Source organism: Ostrea edulis, chromosome 5 (genome assembly GCF_947568905.1).
Source record: "Ostrea edulis chromosome 5, xbOstEdul1.1, whole genome shotgun sequence".
Lineage (NCBI taxonomy): Eukaryota > Metazoa > Mollusca > Bivalvia > Ostreida > Ostreidae > Ostrea > Ostrea edulis.
Window position 1 is genome coordinate 79164307 of NC_079168.1, and position 20721 is coordinate 79185027.

The 20721-nt window shown below is 35.4% G+C and overlaps 2 protein-coding genes across 2 annotated transcripts; one reads left to right on the forward strand and one right to left on the reverse strand.

Annotated features, from left to right (window-relative positions):
* The first annotated feature begins 1254 nt into the window (after positions 1–1254).
* On the forward strand, positions 1255–8586 carry LOC125651652 (leucine-rich repeat-containing protein 74B-like). The gene is given in 11 exon segments (XM_048880352.2): positions 1255–1293; positions 2081–2273; positions 4792–4974; positions 5096–5226; positions 5309–5402; positions 5513–5562; positions 5686–5767; positions 5891–5976; positions 6156–6350; positions 6621–6719; positions 6823–8586. Coding segments are annotated over 11 exon segments (1533 nt in total). The 5' UTR covers positions 1255–1272; the 3' UTR covers positions 7222–8586.
* A 3589-nt stretch (positions 8587–12175) lies between these two features.
* Positions 12176–15327, reverse strand: LOC125651645 (receptor-type guanylate cyclase daf-11-like). Its single transcript, XM_048880340.2, has 6 exons — positions 15217–15327; positions 13867–15079; positions 13572–13706; positions 13391–13489; positions 13115–13197; positions 12176–12688 (listed from the first exon to the last, which is right to left on the reverse strand). The coding sequence occupies exons 1-6, from the start codon at positions 15310–15312 to the stop codon at positions 12302–12304; spliced, it is 2013 nt and encodes a 670-aa protein (XP_048736297.1). The 5' UTR covers positions 15313–15327; the 3' UTR covers positions 12176–12301.
* Between the last annotated feature and the right edge of the window lie 5394 nt (positions 15328–20721).

Genomic DNA, 20721 nt, shown 5'->3' on the forward strand with positions numbered 1-20721 from the left:
CATTGTTGTAAATTGTTGACGAAAATGACACAGTAGGATGAAGTGTTGCTGATGTCACACGTAATCTACCAGATCTATGATGATCATTATTTTGACGATCAGCCCAGTTGGTACCCCTAAACTGAGGATAGGAAAACTATAGTCCAAGGGCCCCCTGCCTTGTCGCCTTGTTTCTTTAACTCTTCAAATATTACCCAGTGAGTTGTAAAATTAAAAACTTTCAGATGAACCCACTTGCCCCCATAAGTTCCATTACTACAAAGAGTCCCCAATCTTGTATCCATACTTTCAAAGATTAAGGAACTATTACCCTCCGTAAAGCCATAGGTTCGTCTACAATGTTACCAATCTCTTGATCAGTTTAGTTTTGATGACTCCATATCTCATAATTATAGATCTGAAAAGTGGCTCCAGGTGGTACCCCTTAGTCTATATCCTTAAACTTAGGGTGGGAAATGATAGTCCAAGGTGCCACCTACCTTGCCTTCAGGATTAAGAGGCATCAACCTCTTTGTTTACGTTTACGCATTTTAAAAAAGATGCATAATTATGGTGTTCCAATTGAACTCTTTAGGCGAGCTAAATTTTTCAATAAGTTTTTAAGAAACACAAATAACAATCTGTTTATTAATTGATTTTAAAATCATTAATTATGATCAATTATTTGAAAATTCCGTCCGCGTACTTTCAGTACTTTGATGAATTTCCTTATTGGCTGCTATCTTACAACTACGGGCTTATTGGCTGCTAGCATATATAACTCTGATTTTGATAATACAAGCGATCTAGATAGAGTGCAGTCTAATACAATTAGACTGATGGCTGGTTGTTTTTAAGTCGTGTCAATGGAGACGAAATATCAACTGATGAAGATAAATGGAGGATCATAATCTGCGGTGGCCAGTGGGAAATCTGACTAAGAAGATTGAGGATATTGCTGCTGCCTGGGAGCTAAAGCCGAGGGGAGAAGTTGTACACGATCTCGCAATAAATGTCGATTTCTTTTCCAGATTTCTTTGAAAAGAACTTCTAGAATACCCAGGTTGATGAGAAGACAGAAGCGTGTATATGTGGAAAAGACACCTTTCGATTCGGAACAACAGACATATCAACAGTTAATGTCACTGAAGTTTATATAGATTGACTTTTAACTCTTTCATTATGTTTTAAAGGAAGAAAAATCGATAATAAAATGTCTTTTGTTTCGCACGTTCCGTTAAATTACACTTAAATGACACTCGGTAGTGTGCCAGAGGTTCAAACACTTATAGAATGTCCGCCATCGACAGAGAGGTACGTAATTAAAACATTTGAAATCTTAGATATCGTGAATTTTAACTATTTAAAAAAAAAATGACAAAAGAAAGTTCAAGAAACTGTTCACATTTCATCTGCTGCGGTCCTAACTTTCATAAACCTCGGCATTGTCACTGTCGTTTTAAGAGTACACATATCTTGGGCAAATAATTATTAAAAGTTAAAACAAAAAGTAGAATACATGCATATTTATTCATATATAATGATAAACTTTCTCGAGATTCTATATTATATTATAGATATTTGAGGGATGGATGAGGACAACTTTGTTTGCTATATCTAAAAAGGATAATTGCAGCCCCTACAATGTTTAAAAAATCCCGAGATGGGAGGGGACTCTTCCAACCAGAGAGTATTGCAATCTCCGCCCCTGTATAATGAGTGCATTACAGGGATATGAAAAATCACTTGCTGTCAATTTTTATTATCATTATTATTCCTAGGCCTGCTCACAGGGGCTTCTCAATCTATATACTTGTATAAATATCTAAGATATTTATATATAGATTGAGAACATACTGGATAAGAAGCCCCTGTGATTGCGACGGCGTATTTATTGCGGAAATATTGTGTGTTTATTGCGGAAACATTTCGTGTTTATTGCGGAAACATTGCGTGTTTATTGCAAAACATTGCGTGTTTATTGCGGAAACATTGCGTGTTTATTACGATATTTTTTTATTGATAAAAAATAAAACACAATGGAAAAGTATGAATTTACTACTGGGAGAACATTGATAGAATTAATATTCTGTTATTGAAGAAATCTACGGTGTCACAGACTCCGCCCAGCCGCGCTGTGACCAGCGCCAGCAGCGCCCTACAGCGGACCCGACAGAGGGCGGAGATTGATAGAGAGACCGAGGAGGAACTGTTGTTCCTGACCGACATTTCTCGACCTGTTACTCACCAGGACCCAGTTAGGGAGGACCCCGAGAAATTCAGGCTGGAACTTAGTGCGTTATCTATAGACGTTTAAAAAAGGGGGAGCTAGATTCAAACAATTCATAATTCTGAAGTAGTAGTATACTACACACACACACACACACACACAGAGAGAGAGAGAGAGAGAATCCAACAACACTCAATGTTCACTTAAAAGTTTCAGATCTGAATATACATGTAGATGGGTCAAATAAAGGATGTACGACTCCATTCCTGGTAACAGTTTAACTACTTGACTCTCGTTGAAAACATACATTTGTATTGCTTCATGTAATCCGACTTAACTCACTATGAGTTATTGAAATGAACAGAACAAGTATTTGTTCAGGCAAAGAAACATAACTCTCGCAATCAATTGAATTGCGCGGTTTTGACACTATTCACAATATTTTATGGCATAGTAGGCTTGTGTTCTATATGGTCCTAAGCATTAAAGTCTTGTAATATGTGGGAGGGAAAGTATATTTTGGGGGGTATTATAAGGGGGTAGGTTTTCAAACTTTTACAATAGAAGTATATAAGAAGTTGTAAAACACAGGTTTCTGTGCCTCAACTTTTACATTGTCCATTGTCAATGAAATATGGTATATAGGGATACATGTAATGGAGGACAGTGAATAAAATCGTAAACTTGAAATTTTCATAATATCTGTCATTTTCAAAATTTTGAACATATTCCTATCTCGATGAAATGTGTGTATATACAGGGTTGTTGGGGATGGCGAACACATAAAATAGTAAACTCGGAGCTCTCAAAATGGAAGAAATTTTTAAAATGGGCGCTAAAATTTCAACTCAAAATGGTGGAAAATGGCTGCCGAAAACGCATCATTTTTAAATGTTATCCAATCTCAAGAAAATTCGGTTGAAGATGGGGATATTTTAAAATTTCCAACATGGCCGAATTTTTCACGATCTCAAGAAAATTTTCGTATTTCGGGGTAGTTGAGGGTGGCGAATAAAAAAGTGAAAGGCGTCAAACTGAATAAAACTTTAATTACTGTATAGGGGAAAACCCCTCCCCAGATTTTTTCAGCGGTTTTTGAAACTACTTTGAAAAGAATTTTTCGGATTTTACATGTGCTAAGGAATACAATCCAAATTATTTAAAAATCCATTTAGACGTGTATCATTTTTTAAGCTTAAAGGGACTGGTTCACGATTTTTAAACAAAATATTTTTTGTCTTTTATGTGAAACATTAAAAATATAGCTCAATTAATGTTGATAGCCAACATTTTGACCGTCTGAATGCAAGAATAAAAGCAATATTATTTTAGCCCTTATTTTAGCGTTGTAATATAGAATATCTTAATTTTGGATAGTCACAAATTTTAACCTTTAGATGACACATTCTACCCGAAGAATGCTTGAAATGTGAAAGATATAATAAACTTAGACATTTCTTTAGAACATTTCGTAAACAATAACATGCCGCAATCGTTGTTTACAAAACAATAAATGAACTCTCTAAAATGAGCTTCTGTGATAATGTATAACCTTCATTTTTATGTGAAATCTTTTAAAAACATTAGACGGTAGATTTTGATCATCAAAAGTGAAAAACAAGATTTTGGGTGAAATCGTGAATCAGTCCCTTTAAAACATGGATAAAAAAATCAATATCAGCCGCAATATTTGACTTTTCCTTTTCAATTTAAATAGCTAGCTGAGTAGCTCAGTGGGTTAGCATACCGACTGCTGAACTGTAGGTCGCAGGCTCGAGTCCAGCAGGGGTTTTAATTTTTTTCAAATTACCATCTACTAAAACTGTATTTTTTGACAAATAAAGTAAATTTGAAAATGTTCAATTTCAAAATATTGTTGTACATATCCTCACTTTTCATCTACATCAAATTTCTCTGGGGTAGCTTACCTCCTTGGAAGGGGTACATTATTCATAATAGGTGTTAAAACTCCCAGTTGATTTGACATGTTTGAATATGTAAAATGTAAAGTCTCCATTAACTAATAGCGCACGAAAGGTTACAAGTGTATCTTTTATGATAACTACAAATATCACACTAGAACTTAAAGGCTTTCCTTTCATATTAACCCGATCCCACCTCTGGTGTGTCCAGCGGTCCGTATTTGCCCAACTATCTATTTTGTATTGCTTATAGGGGTTATGAGATTGATCACTGTTCGTTATCTTCACCTTGCATTAAGGGATCTCAGGGGTATTAACTTTCAGGATTTTGCAAGAGGAGTGTAGGTCTAAAAACGATACGTAGCTTGTCTATTTTGCAGAAAGTAGACTTAAAACTATGGGGGATATGTATTCAACTGGTGTTTTTTTTTTTTTTTTGGGGGGGGGGGGGGGGGGCTTTCGTAACAGCATCCTGTTGTAATTATTACTTGTTTTCAATATACGTGTATATGTTGATGTTCTGGTGGGTCTTTTCTCAGCTTTTGTATATTAGTTTTAGAGTTAGTTTGAATTTGTCTCATTTCCTATGTAAACATTCTATCGTCCTGATGAAAGGACATATGTTATACACAACTATCAACGATTACTTAATCAATGTAGCTCCTACCCGCGCTCTGGAACCGCACGAAGTGAGGCAGGAGATTTACAGACGGGAATGTAAGAAGCTGCATGTCATCCCCATTAGTAGTTACCTTAGGAACCCAATCACCAACGCCTTAGTCGTCCCCCACTGTGGGCTGGGTCCTATGGGCGCCCTGGCCCTGGCAGCCCCACTTATGGAAAGTATTTCAAGAAATCGAAATCACAACCATGCTTACATGGGTTTTTTTCCCCTGTATATATAGTAGACCTATTAATGATTTTTCTCCCTATTGCCTGTGAAGCAACATGTAAGATAAACCAGCAATTGATGTATTATGATTTTAGTTGGATCACAACATAGTCTTCCTGGACATTGCTGAGAACAATATAGGTCCGTTCGGTTTAGAACACATGGTGGAAGCATTTTTGGAAACGATGTGCATCACGCACTTGGTAAATTTTGCTACAATGTTATCCATTTTGTGGTTTTTAAAATATTTGTTAACAAATTAATCTTTTCAGTTGATACTTTAAGAATTTGTCGGACAATGATCTAGGCAGCAAAGGAGCTAAAATTTTGTGTGGCGCCATAAGTAAACAGTCCATGTTCGAATTTTTAGAACTGTCAAGTACGTTTCTTTTCTTTTTACAATATTTCTTCCATTTTCCCGTCCTTTTCTTCAAAATACAAAACAGTCTGGTGGTTTTTTTTCAATGATCATAATTTTTTCATCAACAGGTAATGGATTCAAAGACGAGGATTCGGTTCTATTTGCTGACGCAATCGAGGTAAGGAAACACGTGATCTGCAGTAGTAAGGATATATCGGGAGGGTTTAACATTTAGAATGCAAGAATCACACTTTGCAAATGGCACGTGACGTTCCAGTGCTCTGTGATCTTTTAATTGTAGAAATCCAAGAGCTTACGAGAAGTCATTCTTTCTCACAATCATTTCGCAGAAAAGGCTGGCTTTGAATTTGGAAGAGCTATTGGTATCTATCGTAATTTCTGTTGAACCTGAGAAAACTGTAAAACTTTTCTGCTTAAACAATGGACACATTTCACTATATCATGAAATTGGAAGATGTGACTTTGATCTAGACTCTGACTTGTAGCTAACAATGACAGGCTTGAATCATTTGACATCAGCTGGAACCATATCAACGGAAGATCTGCAGAAGCTTTCGCGAAAGGTGTCAAGGTATTTCTAGATCTATTTTTGTTCATTTCTGTAAATCTTTGTCTTGGACGCAGAGCATAGTGGACGCATATCGAACACTTTTCCTGTCCGCCGTCTAGAATCACTCTTTTACAATAACTCAGAGCACTGGCACATGACACCTAATCCCTCGAACACTCTACTTATATCTTATCACACAGAAAAATGTTGGCATGAAGCGACTTGATATAAGTTTCAACGGGTTCGGACGAGATGGCTGCAAAAGTTTGTCGGTTGCACTAAAAAAGAATCGGACATTGCAGGAACTGGATATTTCCCACAACAGGATGGTGGACGAGGACATAGAAGTCCTCGCACAAAGCCTGATGGAAAACGAAACCCTCAAAACTCTAGTGGCATGTTGATATAGTTCATCTGTTATACTGATAATCTTCTCTTGATCATTAAGTATTACACAAATTACAGACTTTAAAATCACAATATCAGTAAGATTAATTATTCTAAGACTGGGACATATAATTACGTTTCATGAACCTCTACGATTAATTAATGTTTTTTGGTATTTTCTCTATGGTTCGAATTTAATTTGTAATACAGTCCAATTCCTTTCCCAGACCACTAATATATTACTGCACGTGTGTTACATGTGACGCTTTACTTATCAGGTCGGAGATAACTTGTTGACACACAAGTCATCTCTTAACATTCTTAAAAGCATCGAAGATCCAAAATCAGCTACTGTATTGGAAAAAGTGGACCTGAAGGTAAACTCCTATATGAATACTTAGTCTAATATTTCACATTTTATCCTTTATTCCGCTGTCCTAGCATTTAATATTACGTAATCTTTTTTCTATGATGTCACAGAACATTTGTGTGGATCAGGAATTTGTTCATCTGTTAGCGGAAGTGAAAGAAATCAAATCGATCGAAATAAAACATGGAAGAATCATGCAAGTGGGAAAACCGAGAAGACGACGAAGGCGAAGAAAACCGAAGCCAAAGCCCGAGGCTGAGAACACAAACCCCTCCACCAAGCAACAGCCACTGCATACGACTGGACAAGATATATCATCGAAAGAAGCAATGAACACAGAAAGTATGAGCATCAGTATGACGAATGTTAACGATGATGGTAAAGTAATGGACAACAGTGAAATGGAACAGGTGCTTCTTCTAGCGCCACCTCCCGGTGGTATCGTTAGGGAGTCTCTGATACTGGGACAGGAAGTATTCAGCAAAGAAATCGGCCATGATTCAGTATGATCAGTTCTTAATATCAGTTTTGAAATCGAGGCAGGCTACTCACAAAGTTGATGGTGCAGGGGTATCAACACTCTCGTTTAAAGTCAGCATTTTCGCAAATTATATGGTCGTTATAACAATTTAATCTAGTTTGCCAATACAACCAATCATTGGGTCAGATGCTGTCTGACTTGTTTCAGACCGATTGTTAGGCCGTTCTTGGTACAGTTTTGACTACGGATAACTCCGTTTACCTAATCAAGATATAGGGCTCATGGCGGGTGTGACCGGCTGTCGACAGGGGATGCTTACTCCTCCTAGGCACTAATCTCGGTTGAGATTCGGCTCTCTATCACTATTAATGTTGTATTACTCACCGTTTAGATATAAAAATCCCAAAATGAAAACAGGCACTACATTTTCCGTTCAAATGAAGATTTTTATGGCACAATATTTTATCTCCTGGAATTGAAGAGTTCCTATAGTCTGCTTTATCTAGTTACTGATACATTGTATCTCTACATACACTCTGTACCTACTTGCACAGGGGCTAAGCCCGTTTTGGGCCCGAACTCTGTGATACCATAAATATAGAAAGGGGTCTAACTCTGACACAGATAAAAAACTAACCACTCGCTTCAAATGCCTAAAAAAAATCTTAAACTAGGTAAGCTATGCGTAATTTGTCGTTTTCCTTGCATAAATTAATGTTTTAACTACTTGCATGCCAAATTTCAAGTCACTGGTTCTTAAAATAACAAAGATATACGTCATCGTTCTCTCGATTTCACTTGTATATTTTTACTAGGACATTTACCAGTCCAGGTCACGGAGTTGTTTCTCGCCAATGACAGCAGCGAAATTCAGACTAGTATGGAAGATTTCGGACCTGTCAATTAAAATTTCAAATCAATTATACGCTACTTTCTTCCTCATATTTTAATAATGTTCTTCGTGTAGACGTTACACGACTTATTTTTCCTCATCAGCATCAGCTGTTGACAAGAGCTGCCGTTTTAATGAACGCACTAAATACCCGATAGACTTAAAATCTCAAATACCTTAAAACTTATCAAAACATTATTCTTGTGATATTGCACTTAGAGAAGGAAATTGAACATTATTCCTTGGCTTTTTTAATTTTTTGTTTTTGTTTATTCTATTTCATTTAGATTATTATTACCCATTTCCCCCTTCTCTAAAGTTTTAGACATTTCGGGTATTTAGTGTATTCATTAAAATGGCAGTTCTTGTCAACAGTTGACGCTGCTGAGGAAAAATAAGTCGTGTAACGTCTACACGAAGAACATTATTAAAATATGAGGAAGTAAGTAGCGTATAATTGATGTGAAATTTTAATTGACAGGTCCGAAATCTTATGGTTAGTTTTTTATCTGTGTCAGAGTTAGACCCCTTTCTATATTTATGGTATCACAGAGTTCGGGCCTAAAACAAACGGGCTTAGCCCCTGTGCCTACTTGCATTTCACTAATTCAAAACACAAACTATAGGAACTCTTCAATTCCAGGAGATAAAATATTGCGCCATAGAAGTCTTCATTTGAACGGAAAAATTGGTGATGGTTTACTTTATGGATTTTTCATATTTAGACGATAAGTAACACAGCATTAATAGTGATAGAGAGTTAGTTTAACAGTCAAATCACTTATTTAAAGCGAACAGCACAGTCACCTAAGTGCACATTAATTGCTAGAACTGGCTGAAGCTGAAAGTAAATTTCCAGACATGAATTATGAAGGACTGCTACGAGATTCGGTGAAGGCGTCAGTCCAAATATTCAGCCGAGCCGAATCTCAACCGAGATTACCTAGGCATCTGATCCCACCTCTGGTATATCCAGGGTTTCGTGTTTGCCCAACTCTCTATTTTGTATTGTTTATAGAAGTTATGGGATTGATAACTGTTCGTTATCTTCACTTTTCATCAATCATATATTTAAATTACTGTGCATACATTCATACATACATGTACGTGCACCCGTATCCATTTTACCCTGAGTTAGCAAAATTTTAAAGAGGCATTTCTAATTTATAAGTATTTGTCTGTAAATTCCCTAATTACAAGTTGTCAATCTGGTTTTAGGCGAAAACACTCATATAAAAGTATTCTTATTTGTCTAGTAGATAGATAAATTAAAAATATCGGTGAAGGTAAACAAACAGATGTACTTTTTATAGACTTACAGAAAGCATTTGAAACGGTCAATCCCAAGGTTTTATTACACAAACACAAATCTTTTGGCATGTGTAATGATCCTTCTGAATGGGTTAAATTATATCTAACAAATTGTACATATAACGTTATTTGGAAAGATAATCCATCGGAAGAAAAGAATGTAACTAATAGAGTTCCACAAAGCTCTATTCTAGGCCCATTGTTGTTGTTTTTTATCTTGTATATTAATGATTAGAAAAGAATGTACCATTGGAGTTCCACAAATCTTTATTTTAGGCCCATTATTTTTGTATCTTGTATATTAATGATTATCCACAAGCATTGAAGCATTCTCACGTCAGTATGTACGCAGATGATACTTCACAAGATTTAACGGATAACTCGGTGGAAAACATAGAGTCAAAGATGTGTGAAGATATACAGAACAATAAGGTTTGGATTAAGGAAAATTAGATTAGTCATAAATCTGTCGAAAACTCAATGTGTGCTTATTGGATCTGCACAAAGATTATCATAGTTTCAGAAATTAAATTTAGTGGTAAATAACCATGTCATAGAATGTGTTCAGAAGTTAAAATTACTTTAGTTGGTGCTATTATCGATGAAACTTTGCCCTGGAAAAGTCAACGAGAAATACTGGTGAATAAGATTTCAAAGAAAATTGGCATTTTAAGAAGAATGGGGTATTTCATGTCCATGATGCACTGTTGAAGATTTTTAATACTATCATTTTCTACATTTTACATTTTGCACTACAGGGGGGCAATCCGAAAAAATGTAAAGAAGCTTTTTATATTACAAAAACGAGCTGCAATGATCATTCTTTCCATCAGATTTTTTTTTCCAAACACCACATAATGTCATGTTTACACAACTTGACAGGTTGCCTCTATCAGATTACTTTGTCTATAGAAAAGTCAATCTAGTGTATAAAGTTTTACGTGGTTTAATGCCAGATTATGTATAAATGTTTTTTTGAAAAAATATGTTTCAGAAGTTAACTAGAGGCAAACAAATGCACTGTATGTACCAAGGGCGAAGACTGAATATCAGAAAAGATCTTTTAGTGTTTCAGGTAGCAACATGTGGAATGCTTGATGAAATGTAGAGATAACGAACAGTGATCAATCTCATAACTCCTATAAGTTATACAAAATAGAGAGTTGGGCAAACACGAACCCCTGGACACATCAGAGGTGGGATCAGGTGTCTAGGAAGAGTAAACATCCCCTGTCGACCGGTCACATCCGTCGTGAGCCCTATATCTTGATCAGGTAAACGGAGTTATCCGTAGTCAAAATCAGTGTGCCAAGAATGGCCTAACAATCGGTATGAAACAAGTCAGACAGCATTAGACCCAATGATAGGTTGTAATGGCAAACTAAATTGATATCAGAAACTCTACAAGTGTTATGTGTTTTGAAAGAACTTATCTTGGAGATTATCTTATTTTATCTTAGTTTTGATTTTGTACCTATTTATTCTACATTCACAATTATTTCTAAAGTTTATATGTACTTTATTTCTTTTTATCTGTTTTAAAAAAAAAAAACAACAAAAAACTCATATCTGTCCGTATGTACAGAATGTTATATGCAAGACCCTATTAAAAACTAGCATTGTTGCTAAATGTCCATCCTGGATAAATGAAGGCTTTATTGTTATTATCATTACACGCGCACGCATCTACTCGATCATATATATATATATATATATATATATATATATATATATATATATATAGCCCAGTAGCTAAGTACTTCGTTACTAGCTTAAAAATACGGATGTATATTTAATTGCTGTTATAAAATTTAGAAATTCATTTCAAAATTAAGGATTATCTCCCTCATGCATAGCTCTTATCCTTGGACGAATTTGGCTCCACTTTTTTGGCACGCTTTTTTGGCTATATTGAGCTCTAAAACTTCATAGTTATTTCGGATTTCAAACATTTCGGTTGAACATCACTGAAGAGACATTATTTGTCGAAATGCGCATCTGGTGCATCAAAATTGGTACCGTATAAGTTTTACATATATATATATATATATATATATATATATATATATATATATATATTGGGGGGGGGGGGGGGGTGCGTGTGTGTTGGAATTACTGTTTATAAAATCAATTATTATTTGAATAAACAAATACAATGTTGTTAATATCATTCATGTAATGGAATTACGGTTCATTTTACGTCATGATCAGCTCTAAATCAATGTTATTTTTAAAAAAAATATTCAAAATATGAATATGAAAAACATTTATTCATCAAAATAAATTATCAAAACACGTGTACACACATGGCGTATCAATTTATTATGATATATCAAAGTGAACACCAGTCAATAAGAATATGACATCTGAGAAACATTTGCGTTTGGAATCAAAACTGTAAAAAATATTTAATCGCAAGAAAATTGGAGAAATGCACTCCTTTGCATTCCATTGTTTTAATACTTTCAAAAAAGAATTGTAAAAGTGGACATTGGTATTCCGAATGTCATTTTAGAATTAGAAATTGGTATTCCGAATGTCATTGTAGAAAATTAGACATAGGTATTCCGAATGCCATTATAGAATTAAACACTGGCATTCCGAATGTCAATTACACATCGGTATTTTGAATATTGTAGAATCAGACTAAGACATTGGTATTGTCATTGTAGAATTAGACATTGGTATTCCGAACTATACAAATGTATCACAACACAACAACAAACTTGTATTTTCACCAAGATGTGTAATAAACAGATGAAAGACTAGGTCTTTGTTACTCTACTCGATTTGCATGATATATTCTATTTTCAACTGTTAACCTTCTTTCTACACATAAAGTTATGCCCACCGATCTCCTGTTTGTCTATTACACCAGGCTAAGCGCCGATCTCTTGTTGGTCTATTACACCAGGCTAAGCGCCGATTTGACGTTGTGGTATTGTACGTCTTTTGTCAGATTGTTTTGGTTCTCATTCTCATTTTTCGGCTTTTGAAAGGACAAGGAGGGTGCTACTATCTCTTCAGGTTTCTGCTGAGCCTCCCCGTACCCATCCTGTTTGCTCGCATTCGTACGGATGTCGTCTTCCTCGTTGGTCGACATTGGAAGTCGGGCTCGGAAAGGAAACGGAATGTCCTCGTGTTGGCTGTCCTCTGCGGAGTTGTTTTGGTCCAGTGTGGGTTCCGAATCATCAGATTCCGAGCTCGACGATACGGAGGACACAATGGAGTCTTTGTTCTCATTGGAACCGTTTCCTATCTTTTTGATTAACCAGTACATGCTGTTTTTACCCTGAAATAAAGATATGTAATATGTTACACCAACTCTTTTTTATTATTTCGTATCTGAGCGGAGAAGAAAATCTACTGTGGCTGTTTGTGAAGTGGTATAAACTCGAGGTATTTTTATTTGTTTACACGTGTTTGTTTGTTGTTTTGTGTGCTAATTAAATTCTTTTGTTAACAGTAACTGTGTTTGTTTAGATTGTTAACAAATATACGCACACAACAGAGTCTGGATTTCAATAAAACGTTTACCAAGTTTGGGAGAGATATCTGTGAATCTAGATTTTGGAAGATGGATTTCTTACTTTGTGATATACTAACGTACTCTTTGATAAAAATATCTAGATTTAACGCATCTTTTGAAAATGCAAAGGTTAGATTTGGAGGCTTGCAGTGTAGTCTCTGAACGCTATCGTTTGTCTTGGAGACTTACTAGTTTGTTTCTCTTCTTAAGGAAGTAATTTCCTGTCTTCTCCAGCGCTGTATATGTTCCATGACTGACATTGATTCTGTTGGCTGTAAACATAATAAATTGACTGTATTAAGGTTTGGAATGAAACGACAAAACATCATTGCAACATGTTCCATTTGTTAATGTACTGAATACTACTCACTTGTTCCATTTGTTAATGTGCTGAGTACTACTCACCTGTTCCATTTGTTAATGTACTGAATACTACTCACCTGTTCCATTTGTTAATGTACTCACCTGTGCTATAGAACATCATTCTGGCAGCGTTGTTAACCGTTTCTCCAACTACACAGTAACGCGGCATCACAGTATTGACAATGCCAGCAACACAAGGGCCTAGAAGAAAACTGTAAGAGTCATTTCAGAAGCAAACAAAATTGAAGTTTTTAAAAGTGTTTATTAGTTTCGTTTGATATACCTGTGTTTATTCCGATCCTGACTTGAACGATGCGATCTTCATTTACAATAAACTGACGTTTACTAATCAGATCTATTAATTGTAAAGCGAAATTTGCCACTTCTGTCACATGGTACTTATTCCTGTCTGGTAAACCTGGAAAGGAAACAGACAACTTGAATATACAGTGCTGTAGATCACTTTTTTGTGATATTTCATTTTCGCGAGGATACAATGATGTATTTCTTCAGGAGACATAATTTTCGCGAATTATTATTCTATTTTTAAAGATGTATGATTATCTGTATATACAAACCTGACACAGCCATGTAGCAGTCATTTAATGTTTCTAACTTGTACATATTGTAGGACTCTGACAGTTTGTCAATGGCTTCGTATAGAGTATTCAGTAAATCGACAATCTGTAGCGCCGAACAATCCAAAGACATTTTGTAGAAGCCGCATACATCAGACGCCATTACTGTGACAACCTTGAAGTATTCTGGCTTGATGTTTTTGCTATGCTTTACTTGTTCCGCAATAGGTTTGGGTATCATCTGGTACAGAAGAGAGTCGGTTTTGCTTTTTTCTTTTGCTAATTCTTTCGTCTTATCAATTAGCGTCAGGGCGTATTTATGGAAAACGGAAGTGACGTATTCCGTCATGTAGATAACAAAAGGACACATTAATATGACGACTACGAGGAGGGTAGCGCTGACTGCTAAATCGGTCTGGACCTTTTCAATTACAGTATCCAGAATGGCCAAGATTTCCTCACCTAGATCTTGTTGTACGTCTAGCAAGGTGTCGAGGTACATAGTCATATTGTCAAACCACCAACGAGCTTTCTGCATTTCTGGGAATGTGTTGTTGCCGTGTTTCACGTTATGTAAGATTTCTGATCGGAAAGAGTCTATAATGTCAGTCAAGTTGTTTCCGGCCTCGCTTACAACATACGAGTACAACAATCGAACACGATCGGAGTACAATTGAGCAGTCTTGTAGTACGCTCGGAAGTTGTGTACTCTGCTGTAGTACATTTGGTAGTAAAAATGATTTTCGAACCCGCCATTAGCATAAAACATAGTCCCTAAAGCTCTTTCTACACCCACATCTTCCTTTGCGCTTGTCAACTTTTGATATGCAACAAGAGTTTTCCATACGACAGCGAATTTCGATTCGTTGATTGAGTCGTACAGCCAGACGATTACAACTTTGATGATGCGAGTATAGAAGTCAATTTCATCTTGAATGTACACCTCCGATGGCGTTAGTGATTGTCGTCTGCGATTAAGATGCTGTACCAAATTGGCGCGTGTTGAAAATTCCGTCCTATCGAGTTTATCCAAATTTCCAGGCCAGACCGGGAGTCTCGTAATGGCTTTGTCAGTTGCTATATACTCTGCAAGAAGAAATGTTTTGGTTTCTGGGCGAAGAGCACTCAGATACAAAACGCTCATATCTCGTTCCTTCTGCAAGTGATGGACAAGCTTTCCAAGTTCGACACTGTATACCAACGCTTTCCTGGTCTGTTGAATACAAAACGTTCGAAAGCAAAATTGAGTTTTACGAAACTTAATATTGTACTCTGATTTGATTTATGAAAAACAGTTTGAATAAAAATCTAAATGTATGCAAACAATGTCTTGTGCTTGTGTGTACTCACAGCCTCGTTTTCGCTTTTGAGTGAGATAGTGTCCGAGAGCATATAGACACTATAGGACCAGACCCCTAATACCGGTAACACCGTCAGGCATAGCATCTTTATAAGTTGGATCTTCTTATCCGAATCCGTCAAGGGTGGGGCGTTGCAGCAGATACCTTAAAGAATGACGTTAATATCGCGCGAAATTCTACATAAATGGGTTTGACAGCTAAAATTTGATTTTACAAATTAATGTTGAAAACGTGTACCTCTACTAAATGACGTATGTTTGCTGGGGTTATCTATTTCAGGTAAGAATACCATCTTCCTAGTGTCGTCATCCTCGTAGATATTGAGAGCCTTAAGAGTTGCCATAGTCGCCTTTGGTTGTGACAAGTCAGGCTTTTCGGAAGCCATCTACAATGACAAAAGTATATTAAGGATTATTTCAGCGCCACAATCTACACCAGGATTAATGACCATATACTGAGAATAAACTTAAGTCAAATTTTCAAATATATCTAATCGGTAAAATATAAGTTTTTATGAGATAATAACACTTTTATCATGAGTTTGAACTTTTAGTATGATTCAATATATCAATGAATTATCTGTCTGCATATAACGAGATCTATACAGTATCTATTTTTTGACTGAAATCAAAGAACCAGGTGGGATGGAAGGACACCACTTCCGATTTTTAACAACCCGCAGGTCTAGTTTGTATTGGTCCCCATTTCCACCATGATTGTTAGGTTTTTCGGCTCTGTGTGTGTATTAAACTAAGAGCAAAGGACAGTGTAAAAACTATTGCATGAATTTCATTCAAAGTTTGCACAAAAGAAGGGTTTCGATACTTCCAAGAGGTGGTTACTTTTGGGAAGCAAACTTTTCATAACTGTTATTGAGCCAGTTAGAACAATTTTTGTGTGATATTCTGATATCCGTGAAACACTGCAATCTTTCTCTCTTTTTCAATCAATATGTCCACATTTTTTTTCTTTTTCCAAATGAAAGTTATTTGCATTTATTTTCAATAAAATGATACGATATAGAAAGAGAAAACAACAATTTTTCTACACAAGAAAAAAAAAATGTTGTTAATCCGTATTTTGAAGGTTTCGCAAGATCGAAAATCGGTAATTGCCAATCGCTCTTGACATAGTTACCAAAATACCATATTATATATATTTATAGGATATCACGATAAAATTGAGGGAGGAAAATCATTTTACTTCCGTTCACATAAAAACGTATTTTACTAAGTAGCGATGATCAAAAAAGTGACTTTTGAAAACATCTAAATGTTGTTCCAGATTTTATCTAAACATTTTCTTCAGTCTAAGGTAATCGTCTTAAGGTTTATAACCGGTAAGTGAAAGACATTTATAATCATTTTGGTAAGACCACATAAAACAAATCAATAAATACTCAAAATGAAAAGAAGACCATACCTTTGAAATATGAATTTAAATTAAACTCGAATAATCCAGAAAACCAAAATTTCTCTTATTTTAACATTTACAAGACTACATCACAACAATTTCGAAAGCAATAAGGTTCGTTTTACGTTACTATGACAATGATTACGTTTCCGTTGACAAAATAAGGCGCTAAATGTATCGGACCATTAGAACTCAGCTTGGCTACTTAAGGACAATTGGTGCAATTTGCTTCCACAACTTTGGGCAATAACAAGAGAAAATTATTGTCTCACTTAGCACCGTCTAATCACTTTTGCATGCACGCTCTTTGAGTTTCGTAAACCATCATTTTGTCTGTTTTAAATTAATTTAACAGTCTATGTATAAAATACATAAAAATTACATTAACACGGATGAACACACTAAACAACAAGAGGCCCACAAGCCTTATCAGTCACCTGAATACTAGTTAAAAGACATTTTAAGTATCAATAGTTCTAAGGGCTGTGAAATCTTACAAAAAATTCTGTTATGAATATCTAAGGTAAGTTCTAATATTCAGCAACCGTATAAAACAAGATGTGTTCTTAAAACTTAAATTAAATGCCCTCAAAAGTGCCTATAGTGATGAAAGGCTTTGCTTAATACAAATGTATATGTAACATTAATGCAATATGACTAATTTGGACCCGTCCTAGAGTTAAAATCCTGGGGTTGCGAATTCACAATTTTTGGTACATTCTTTCTGCTTTTCCTAAATATGCATTTAATTTAAAAACTGTATCCATATATTTAAAGAAGTCTTTCAAATATTGTACCATAGTTTACTATTATTCGTTAAATTATATTATAGCTTTCGGAAGCGCGGTCGCCTGTTTACAATATGATGCCAATTGTTATGTCTTTAAATTACACTTTGTACACCATATATTTCTATCACAATGACTTTCTATCACCGAAAAATGTATGTTCATTAATTGTTTTTTAAAATCCGTTTTTAAAGTGCATATAAATGTTTGGACTGTTGGTTTTGATATTTTTATTTAGTATTTACGCATTCTCCGACTTTCAGTACCGGCATTGGCTTTAAGAATTGAAATTGAAAAATTCAAATAAAATTCTTAGAACCCATATTCATGCATTTTTCTGTTTAAAAATTTAGCAATATATTCAACTGATGATGGTGGTTACTCTTTTGAAAATCCTATTTGATATCCTTCATTCTAATACATATTTTAACTAAATTGGCTTGAAAAACATTTACATGTGTATACAATAGATTTAAAAAAAAATGGTGAAACATAAGAGAGAAAAAAAATTAAGAATTGTAAGATGCGAAACCATAAAAGAAACACAAGTCTGATTCACTCTGTCCGCTAAACAAGTTTATCCCTCAAACGCATTCTTATCACGTGACTCGGTCTTTTATAAAACTCTTTATAAATGCTACCCGTATTTCTACGTACACGTGTTTCTCGACTTGAGGAGAATGTGGAAATAGAAAGTCTTTGGGACGAGACCATTGACGATATTATCTTGTATCAAGGTTTAAGTGAGATTCAGTGCGAATATCTATAATGTATTTGGAGAACTTAGTCTGAGTCAGTTATCTGTGTTTGATATGTGCAATTTTGATCTGGAAGAACTTCATACAGTGGACAGTGATGTTGTTTTTTTTTTTCTCGAGAATGTGGGCGGGGTTTGAAGAAAAGTGTGGGTTATGTACAGATAACCCATACTTTTAACAAAAGAAAGCACGCCAAACTATGGTACAATACATATTATTTCAATGTTTTACACATATACACTAAATATGTATACCAAGTTTGATCCCGCCCTGGAGACAGAACCTCTATCTCAAAGTTCATGAAATCTGCAATTTTGGTCGAGGTATACCTACTCTACTTTACATTTAGAACTTTTTTCTTACACATGCGCGATTGTAGAGAAGAAGAGTTCTGAAAATTTTTCATTTTGGGTGCTTTTTGGGAGTTGAACTATGTTCAATCTCCCTGGGTCATCACGCACTTTTCTGCGCAGTAATTTGTATTGATTTGTATAGTGGTCGTCAGCGGGGGTTCTGTGTCAGCTGATTTACTCCTAGGTAAATCAACATAAACTTTTATAAACATCCGCCTTTAAATAATCCATGTAACTTTTCTGAATTAATCTAATTTTGATAATTGACATGTAAATAAATGCAATGATATTGTATTCAAATCAATTTGAATACAAGATTTCGATCAAATTGATACTGATATACATAGAAAAATAAAAGATAAGGTTGAAAATTGTCGTTTGTAGCGCAGCGTCACCTATAAACATTGATAGGGAAACGAACGACAACTGCACACAAGCCCTATTGACACCGTGGCGCGAAATATCGAATATGGTGCGAAACCTCAGAAAATTTACAAGAAATAACTCTACAACATTGTGTATGTGTATATATTTGGGTTTTTTTTAATGTGATATAAAAAATGCTTGATGTTACATGTAGATTGAATTAAAACACTTCATTCCCAGTCAACAACTTTCGATTGGGATCGGAATACGAAATAAAATTTCTTATATCCGGTGGCAAAGTGAAACTGCTTCATGCTTCAAGTTATTGAATTACGTAGTAATTGCACGTTACACATTAGAGAACTGTTCCTTTTAATAAAGAAAGTCACAAAATAGATACAAAATGAGTGTACCTTATTCATTACTGTTACCGAGCTTTCGTCGACTACAATCTCGAAATGCCGTGTTTCGCTGCGCTTGATGACGGTAAGGTCCACATTTTCTACGTGAGTAGTGTGATATTTGTTTATGAATTTTTTGCGCATACATGGTATGTCTCGGCTAGGAATAATGGAAACTTTCTCACCTATGTATGTAAAGACATATTAATCTCTATTTTTAAAAATGTAGAACACTTTTATCAAATGACAATGTTTGAAAACGCTTAGAGCCCCGATGTCAGAATTTCCTTTTCCAAGACATCAATATGTCAAATTCATTATCCTTTTTGAATAGTATGTACCATATTTTGTACCAGTTATCCATTTTGAATCCCCTATTACAATGGGATTTTGCTGCACTCTGTAATGTTTGAGTGGATGTCATGAGTGTGTGTCAAACAGAAATTTTAAGAGCATGGGATAAGGTGCTGCCATGTATTACTTCACTATCAAAGTTTAACCCAGTTGCCACAATGTTGAATTTATGCTGCAAAAAGGATTGGAAATTGCTCTGGTCAAAACACATTGTTTATTTGTCTACAGATGAAAGAGACATGAGGATTCTCCCTCACAAACTGAGAGAAAAAAATAGTTATGGATCTTGTACATGTATAGTTTATTAATCACTATAGATTTCCAGCATCACAAGTCTGATTCCACTATATGCTTTCCATACTGTCAGGTTCATTCACCCCCTGTTTGAGCCACAGTATAATATCCCAAATACCTTGGCAATAAATAACATTATTTGACTAGTGTTTCATTTTTAGCGGAGTTGCGATGAAGTCGAACTCGGCTTATGATCTGATGAAGTGCCTTTGGGCGGGCAGGCGGACACGCATCAACATTTCATTTCCGCACCATAGCTCTAGAACGAATTATAGGATCTCAATCAAACTTAGATCGATTAAGTAAGACAAGAAGCCTATCGATTCCGGGGTCACAAGGTCAAAGTCACAGTGGATATAAATAGACTGAAATTTGGAGAAAATTTTGTTTTCTGCACTATAATTTTTTAACAAATTATAGGATCTCAATTAAACCTAGATGGATTATCGCCCTTGATGAGACAAAGAAGCCTATTGATTTTGTTCAAGGGTTAAAGGTCAAGGTCACAAAGGATTTAAGTCGGCTGAAATTTATGTACGCAAAATTTTGCTCCCTGCTTGATAATTCTTGAAAACTTTTCTGCCGGTTCCCTCTATGCCCATTCCTTGCGCAACTCGGCTTGTGCATTTCCGATGCCCGACAATTTCTAATTTTTTTGCATTTCATTTATTTTAAGTTATTATACAATTATTTACCATTCCATTGATCCTCTACAGGACTGTAGTATACTCAGGTGACAGTTTAGCATATTGAACTACCTTTTCAAG

Coding starts and splice junctions, on each gene's coding strand:
- LOC125651645 (XM_048880340.2), bottom strand. CDS start 15,312: ATGCTATGCCTGACGGTGTTACCGGTATTAGGGGTCTGGTCCTATAGT. Junction 13,198..13,390: donor AATGATGTTCTATAGCACAG/GTGAGTACATTA, acceptor TTATGTTTACAG/CCAACAGAATCAATGTCAGT. Junction 12,689..13,114: donor TTAAGAAGAGAAACAAACTA/GTAAGTCTCCAA, acceptor TCTTTATTTCAG/GGTAAAAACAGCATGTACTG.